Here is an 8,642-nt window from a genome sequence, read left to right on the forward strand (position 1 = left end):
TGCCAGAGATAAAAAGAAATATTTCCTAGTTATAAAAGAGACTGGCTGGGCATGGTAATCCCAGCACTTTGGGAGGCTGAGGTAGGTGGATCACTTGAGGTCCGGAGTTCGAGACCACCCTGGCCAACATGGTGTCTCTACTAAAAATAGAAAAATTAGCTAGGTGTGGTAGCACATGCCTGTAATCTCAGCTACTTGGGAGGCTGAGGCAGGAGAATGGCTCGAACCTAGGGGGTGGAAGTTGTAGTGAGCCAAGATCGTGCCACTACACTCCAGCCTGGGCAAAAGAGCAAGCCTCCATCTCCCTAAAATAAAATAAAATAAAATAATGGTATTTATTTCTATTTTTTTGCACTTTGATGTGAGAATGCGCTTGGGGTGATTTCAATGTTTTTGAATTTATTGGGTCTTGCTTTATGACAAAGCATGTGATTGATCTTAGAATATGTTTCATGTACAAAGGAGAAGAATATATATTCTGTGGTTGCTGGGTGTTCTATTAGGTCCAATTGGTCAAGTGTCCAGTTTAAGTCTAGAATTTCTTTGTTAGCTTTCTGTCTCAATTATCTTAACACTGTCAGTGGGGTGTTAAAGTTTCTTACTGTTATTGTGTGACTAAGTCTTTTTATAGGTCAGGAAGAACTTTTATGAAACAGGATGCTCCAATGTTGGGTTTGTATATATTTAGGATAGTTAAGACTTCTTGTTTAATTGAACTGTTTATGTAATGCCCTCCTTTTTCTTGATTATTGTTGATTGAAAGTCTGTTTCATCTGATATAAGAATTGTGATTCCTGGCCCTTTTTGTTTTCTGTTTGTCTGGTAGATATTTCTCCATCCCTTTACTTTGAGCCTGTGGATGTTATTACATATGAGATGGGTTTGTTGAAGACAGCCAACAGTTGGGTCTTGTCTTTTTATGTAGTCTGCCACTCTGTGCCTTTTAAGTGGAGTGTTCAGACCATTTACATTCAGTGTTAGTATTGATATGTGAGATTTTAATCCTGTCATCGTGTTATTAGCTGTTTGCTCTGTAGATTTGATTGTGTAGTTGCTTTACAGTGGGCTATATGGTTAAGCATGTTTTTGTGGTAGCAGGTATCATTATTTTATTTCCATATCATCTTGTAAAGCTGGTCTAGTGATAACAAATTCCCTTAGCACTTACTTGTTTGAGAAGGATTTTATTTCTCCTTCACTTATGGAAGCTTAGTTTGATGGGATATGAAATTCTTGATTAGAATTCTTTATTTAGGGATGCTGAAAATAGGCCCCCTTCTGGCTTGTAAGGTTTCTGCTGAAAGGTTTCCTGCTAGCTGGATGGGGTTCCCTTTGTAAGTGACTTCACCCTTGCCTCTAGCTGCCTTTAAGATTTTTTCTTTCATGTTGACTTTGGTGATTCTGCTGACTATGTTCCATGAGGATGGTCATCTTGTATAATATCTTGCAGGGCTTTTCTGTATTTCTTGAATTTGCATGTTAATCTCCTTAGTGAGATTGGGAAATTTTTGTGAACTATATCCTAAAATACATTTTCCAAGTTGCTTACTCTCTCTTCTTCTCTCTCAGGAATATCAATGGGTCATAGATTTGGAATCTTTACATAATCCCATATTTCTCAAAGGTTTTGTTCATTAAAAAAATTCTTTCTTCTTTATTTTTGTATGAGTTTATTCAAAGAACTGGTCTTCAAGCTCTGAGAGTTTTCTTCAGCTCGGTCTAGTCTGCTGTTAATGATTCTAACTGTATTATGTAATTATTGTAGTGAATTTTTCAATTCCAGCAGTTCAGTTTGTTTTTTTTCTTAAAATGGCTATTACATCTTTCAGCTCTTGGATCATTTTACTGGATTCCTAGATTGGGTTTCAACTTTCTCCTGAATCTTGATGAGCTTCCTTGTCATCCAGATTCTGAATCCTATATCTCTCATTTCAATCATTTCAATCTGGTTAAGAACCATTGCTGGAGAGCTAGTGTGCTCATTTGGAGGTAAAGGGACACTCAGACTTTTTGAATTACCTGAGTTCTTGTGCTGATTCTTTCTCATCTGAGAAGGCTGGTGTTCTTTTAACTGTGGTTTAAGTTGAGTATAGTCAATTGGCTTCATTTCTGGGTATTTTCAGAGGGCCAAAGCTCTGTATAGGGTATTATTTGTGGATAGATTCTTGCCCTGGGTTTTACAGGCAATGAATGTATATTGGCAGAGTATTTTTGGTATTGTAATTTGTGCTACAAACCAGTAGATGGCGCTCAAGAGTAATGGCCAGCAGAGAGGCTCTTAGCTAAAGGGCTCTTTTGGATTTCAGCACACCTGCAGCAGCACTCTATAGTGGGCAGGTGGAGAGATGACCCCCATCTCCAGGCCTGCTCTGGGCCTTGCAGGAGTCCCCTCCAATCACTAGTGCCACTTCTGTGTTTTTTTGTTGTTAGATGTTCCAGGTTGTGGGGCTCCCACACCTGTCCCACACGGTCCTGTGGAGGGAGGTGTGCCCTGCTCCTTTGCTGGCCCATGAGCTTGCATGTCTCACCTCTCTCACTGTTCTCAGAATGAGGGCTCCTCCCACTCAAGTGCTGGCCTCAGATCTACACTCAGCACTCACAAGCTGTATGCCAAAGCCCTGGGACGTTGTGACTGGCCTGTGCTTCCATCTGGCCCCTTGGGCTTGAGCACTGGCTGTGCTGGGGGATGTGAAGTGCTCCTAGGCCACTGGGAAGTATTCAGATGGGGCCTCCAGCAAAGCACCAAGGTTAGGCAGAGGAGGTTGTGCTGTGCACATGCTCCTGCAGGAGCAGCCAGGCAGGGGCCTTGGGAAGGGCTAGCAGGCAGAAGGGCCTAAAGAACAGACATGCCCCAGCCCCACAGGATAGGATAGTCAGCCCTGCTCTCTCTTGACCCTGTAGTCAGCTGGGGTTACAGTGACTCAGAGGAACATAGGGAGCCTTAGGAGATGGGCACCTATGGCTGTGTTCTGCTTCAGTGCCCCATGTGCAAAATCCCCTGGACTCCATGCAGGCAAAAGCTCTGTCTTTGCCTACTCTCCAGGCAGATTCCCCTGCCAGTTCAAATATCTGTGGGGGTCATGAAATCTCTTGTAGCTAGGATCCCGGTGATCTGCAGTGAAAGCAGGCTGCCCCACCATCCCTTCACTTGCCTCTTCCCTAGGACTATTCAAGGGTGGGAACTAGCCCTGGCATTCAGCAACCCATGCAGGGTTCCTAGCTTCCTCTTCAGCCTTGGTGTCTGCACCACCTCTCTATCAACCCTCAGTGTTTTCTCTCTGAGGATCTGTTCAAAGCATGTTGATATACTTGATATTTTGGTCTCTCTCAGTGGGAGTGGTGCTTCCTGACTGTCTAGTCAGCCATCTTGTCTCCTCCTTCATTGAGTTTCTATAGCACATGAAAAAGTAAAACATTTGAAAACCATAGCACAAAGGAAGGGAAAAAGGAATTGAGGATATACTTTTGTAAGGTGCTCACACTGTATGTGAAGTGGTATAACATAATTTGAAGATAGTCTTCTAAATTAAAGATGTATACAAAAAAAAAAAAAACCCCAGGGCAAAAGTTTAAAAACAGGTATACATGATAAGCCAATAGTGGAGATAAAATGGAATAATAAAATACAGTCAAATTAATGTCAATGAAGGCAGACAAAGAATTAAAAAGAAATAACATATGGAATAAAACAAAGCTAGTAAGATGGTAGCTATTAATCCAACAACAATAATTACATATTAAACATAATAATTAAAGGACAGATTTTCAGTTTATATAAAAAGCAAATCCAACCATAAAAACTCTAGAAGAAAACCTAGGCAACACCATTAAGAACATAGGCATGGACAAAGATTTTATAATGAAATCACCAAAAGCAATTGCGACAAAAGCTAAAATTGACAAATGGGATCTAATTAAACTAAAAAGCATCTGCATAGCAAGGAAACTGTCATAAGAGCAAACAGGCAACCTACAGAATGGGAGAAAATTTTTGCAATTTACCCATCTGACAAAGGTCTAATATCCAGAATTTACAAGAACGTAAACAAGTTTACAAGGAAAAAAAAAACCATCAAAAAGTGAGCAAAGGATATGAACAGACACTTCTCAAAAGAAGACATTTATGTGGCCAAAAAACATATGAAGAAAAGCTCATCATCACTGGTCATTGGAGAAATACAAATCAAAACCACAATGAGATACCATCTCACACCAGTCAGAATGGTGATTATTAAAAAGTCAAGAAACAACAGATGCTGGTGAGGCTGTGGAGAATAGAAACACTTTTACATTGTTGGTGGAAATATAAATTAGTTCAACCACTGTGGAAGAAAGTGTGGCGATTCCTCAAAGATCTAGAACCAGAAATACCATCTGACCCAGCAATCCCATTACTGGGTATATACCCAAAGGAATAGAAATCATTCTATTATGAAGATACATGCACATGTATGTTTATTGCAGCACTATTCACAATGGCAAAGACATGGAACCAACCCAACTGTCCATCAGTGATAGACTAGATAAATAAAATGTGGTACAAATACACCATGGAATACTATGCAGCCACAAAAAGGAATGAGATCATGTCATTTGCAGGGACATGGATGAAGCTAGACACCATCATCTTCAGCAAACTAACACAGGAACAGAAAACCAAACACCACATATTCTCATTCATAAATGGGAGCTGAACAATGAGAACACATGGACACAGGGAGAGGAACAACACATACCGAGGCCTGTCAGGGCCAGGGCGAGGGGAGGGAGAGCATCAGGACAAACAGCTAATGCATGTGGAGCTTAAAACCTAGGTGACTGGTTGATAGGTCCAGCAAACCACCATGGCACACAGATACCTATGTAACAAACCTGCATATTCTGAACATGTATTCCAGAAGTTAAAAAAAAAAAAAAAAAAGCAAATCCCAATGATATGCTGTATATCTCCCAAAATAAAACAAATTAAATATAAAACATAGGTTAAAAGTAAAATGATGGAAAAATATATATGCACTATACAAATAGTGATAAAAGAAAGATTGACTATCAAAGTAGATTGCCATGGATAAAGCTACAATATCAATATGGTGGTACTGGCATAAGTATCAATATATCAATGGAACAGAATGAAGTGTCTAGAAATAGACCTACATATATATTGTTAACTGACATTTAATAAAGGTGGCAGGGCAATTCAGTAGGTGATAGGATAGTCTTTTCAATAGCTGGTGATGAATCAATTTTGTTAAAAGGTGGGAAAAAATGAACCTTGACCCTTATCCCAAACCATTCACAAAAAATGATTCTAGATGAATCAAAGTCAAAGGTAAAAAAAGTGAAAAGAATAAAGTTTCTTCAAAAACAATAGGTGATCTTGGGAAAAGCAAAGTTTATAGATAGAAAGGATGTAAAATGCACTAAATTTGAAAGAAAAACAATTGGTAATTGACTTCATAATAGTTTAAAAGTTCTACTCATCAAAAGATATTGTTATGAAAGTGAAAAGGACTTCCACAGATGAAAGTGAAAATTTCACTATATCATATATATATATATGATACAGCATTTATATCTTGAATACATATCAATCATAAAAAGGCAATTTGTGGTATAGTTATATGATGGGGTACCGTTTGGCAATATAAAAGAATCTGCTAACATGTATAAATCTGAAAACATAATTCCAAGTCAAAGAATTCAGACCTAGCAGTGTACTTACTGTATGACTGCATTTATATGAAGCTAAAAGTCAGGCAAAACTAACCTATGGTGACAGAAATCAGACCAGTGTTTGCCTGGGGCTGGAGCTGGGGACTGACCAGAATGGGAGAGATGGGAACTTTCTGGGGTGATGGAAGTGTTCCACATCTTGATAGGAGTGTTGGTTACACAGATGATATATTTTTCAAAACTCACCAAATTGTGTACTTATGATCTATACATTTCATTCTATTTACATTTTACCTCAATTTATCCAAAATAAAAATTAATCATGTCTCATAGTATGCCACATTCTTCAGTATCCTGTCCTAGGGTTTTAACTTTATAAGAACATTTAATTTTCATTGACATTTAAATTACATCTTACCTACTGAAATTTGTCTTTTCTACTCTTCTTTTTTGTCATTTGTGAAAATGGAAAAAGGTAAGTATTTACAATTAATCTTTCACATGTTCAATGAAAATCAAGTAAGTCAAGACTTTTTTCATCCTCAAACCTTGTTTCTATAGCTTTCCTTTCAATTTATGGACAGGCAGATCTTCACAACTCCCAAGTATGGCATAAAAATAGGATTAAGTGGGGTTGATTGTGATGGATATTCTCTGATTCTACCTACAGATCTATCCTCTACTCTTCTGCACATTATACGTTTCCAAAGAGGTTGATCTGTATTGACTGCCTCAGAGGTTCTCTTGCCCTTTGGCTGTGGACAACTGGTAGAACATGGGAAGTTGGGAGGAGACTGAAATTGGGTTATTTATCCCCCTAACATTTTCCCTTCAGTGCCACAGATTGGCAGTTGTCTGTTTCTTTACTGAAAGCCACAATTGTTTCAAGGCTACCCTCTCCTATACCTAAAGGATTCTACAGGTCTGGAGACCATTCTGTCTTCTCACCCTTTCAGGCCTAGCAGTCATGGTTCTGCTCTGTTGGTAGTCCTGTGTTGCTTCCCACCATCCCTTGTTAATCTCCATTAACTCTGTCTACTCTTTTAAAAATTCATTAAGTTAAATTTCATTAAACTTTCTTAAATTACTCTGAGTATGCTATCTAATTCCTGAGAAGACCCTGACTGATTCATCTCAATTATTTTAGTTTTTTAAATCAGATCTCATTTCAGTTATGTATGGCAGTTCTGAGGCATGTTTGCCATGTAAATATTCACAATCAAATTGGAAAAATCATAGGTATTCCTCTCCAGTTGTTTAAAAATATTGTGAGTATATTTTTGTGAGTTGTTTGTGAGTATATGATTTCTAGAATTTGCTTACTGTACAGTAAATAGTCTCTGTGAATTTCTCTTTGTCTTGCTAGCCCCTTAAATAAAATATATATGCTCCCTAGAAGTTATCTTTAATATATGAAAATACTCTAAGATATTAAACTGTGTTGGTGAAATTATGAGGAGTCTATACTTCCTTACACTGGTGCTTCAGGAGCAGTATAGTTGAGAACATACTCTGAGACTTCTATGTTTGATTATTAGCATACTGTATCATGAAAGCAAACAAAATATTTTGCATTAATAGAGTTTTCAAAGTACAAATATGGATCTTGAGTGTTAACACTTTCCTGAGATACAATCTTAGATATTTTTTTGCAATGTAGGGTAATTGTTTCACTTTTAAAGATTGTAACGCCAAGAAATGCATCAGAGTCAGGAAATTAAAAGAAAAACATCTGAATGAATGCATGAATGTGAGCGTACTAGAGGGAATAATAGTTGCAAAGCACTTCACTGCGTTTATCTTTCAAAATTGATATGAAGCAAAATTCATTCTAAATATAACTCTTCATTCTAATGGCAAACATGATGTTTAATTTTAAAGTAACTTTGCATAAACTGCAATACGCCTTCAAAGATATAAATGGCACTAAATCCACACTTGGATCAATATGTAAACAAACATCTTTATGTTTAGGGACTGGTCATCTGAAATTTCCACTACAAACAGCAAAACAAATATAACTCAGAGATTAACCTAAGTACCAAATTATATTTTACAGCAACATGTGTCATTATGTGCTCACCATCTTCAGCTAGATAAACCACAGTATCTTCCTTGGAGTCTGGATAAAGGGGTTCCGTTTCTAAGCCCGTTGGGATATACACTGGCTCAGGACAAGAAGGAGTCCAATCTGGAAAAAAAAGTGAAACATTATTTGAAAATGACTTCAAAACAAAACAGGAAAATTTTATTGCATATTTTCAAATTATTCATTGATAGATATAGGCTAAAATGTAGTGTTTTGTGTGGGGTAAGATTTCACTAAGGGTTCATTGGAAGTAATAATGAATATTGTCACACTGTGATACAACTTATGACATTTCATTCATACCTTTTTCTGAATTATTATATTGAGTAGTTTCATGATTGCTTTTTGCTCATTACTGATTTTATACCTATTTTATAACACAGTTCTCTTTCTCCTGAGCCCTTGATACCATTCTATCCCACCTCTGAGAATCTTACTCTACCTTTTATTCTTCCTTTCCCTTCAGCCTCTTTGCTTGATAATGGCTGTCAAGATAAACCTGAACATGTTTATAAGATTTAACTCCCCAAAGCAAAGATTTTATTTTATTTTATTTTATTTATTTATTGGAGATGGAGTCTTCTTCAGTTGCCCAGGTTGGAGTGCAGTGGCCCGATCTCGGCTCACTGCAAGCTCCGCCTCCCGGGTTCAGGCCATTCTGCCTCAGCCTCTCGAGTGGCTGGGACTACAGGTGCCCGCTACCACGCCCGGCTAATTTTTTATTTTTTTGTATTTTTAGTAGAGACGCAGTTTCACCATGTTAGCCAGGATGGTCTTGATATCCTGACCTCGTGATCCACCCGCCTTGGCCTCCCAAAGTGCTGGGATTACAGGTGTGAGCCACCGCGCCCGGCCAGTAAAGATATTAGACGCCCCCCTA

At 38.1% G+C, this 8,642-nt stretch overlaps 1 protein-coding gene across 1 annotated transcript in view; it reads right to left on the bottom strand.

The window, feature by feature from the left end:
• Positions 1 to 8,642, bottom strand: part of AGBL3 (ATP/GTP binding protein-like 3) — a 146,141-nt gene that overhangs the window by 107,112 nt on the left and 30,387 nt on the right. The window contains exons 5-6 of the mRNA XM_011972153.1: positions 7,757 to 7,864; positions 7,634 to 7,670 (exon numbers count right to left, since the gene is read on the bottom strand). Of these exons, the coding sequence (XP_011827543.1) occupies positions 7,634 to 7,670; positions 7,757 to 7,864 (145 nt within the window). The remainder of the gene's footprint in view (positions 1 to 7,633; positions 7,671 to 7,756; positions 7,865 to 8,642) is intronic.

The sequence above is a fragment of the Mandrillus leucophaeus genome, unplaced genomic scaffold (genome assembly GCF_000951045.1).
Source record: "Mandrillus leucophaeus isolate KB7577 unplaced genomic scaffold, Mleu.le_1.0 Scaffold1276, whole genome shotgun sequence".
Lineage (NCBI taxonomy): Eukaryota > Metazoa > Chordata > Mammalia > Primates > Cercopithecidae > Mandrillus > Mandrillus leucophaeus.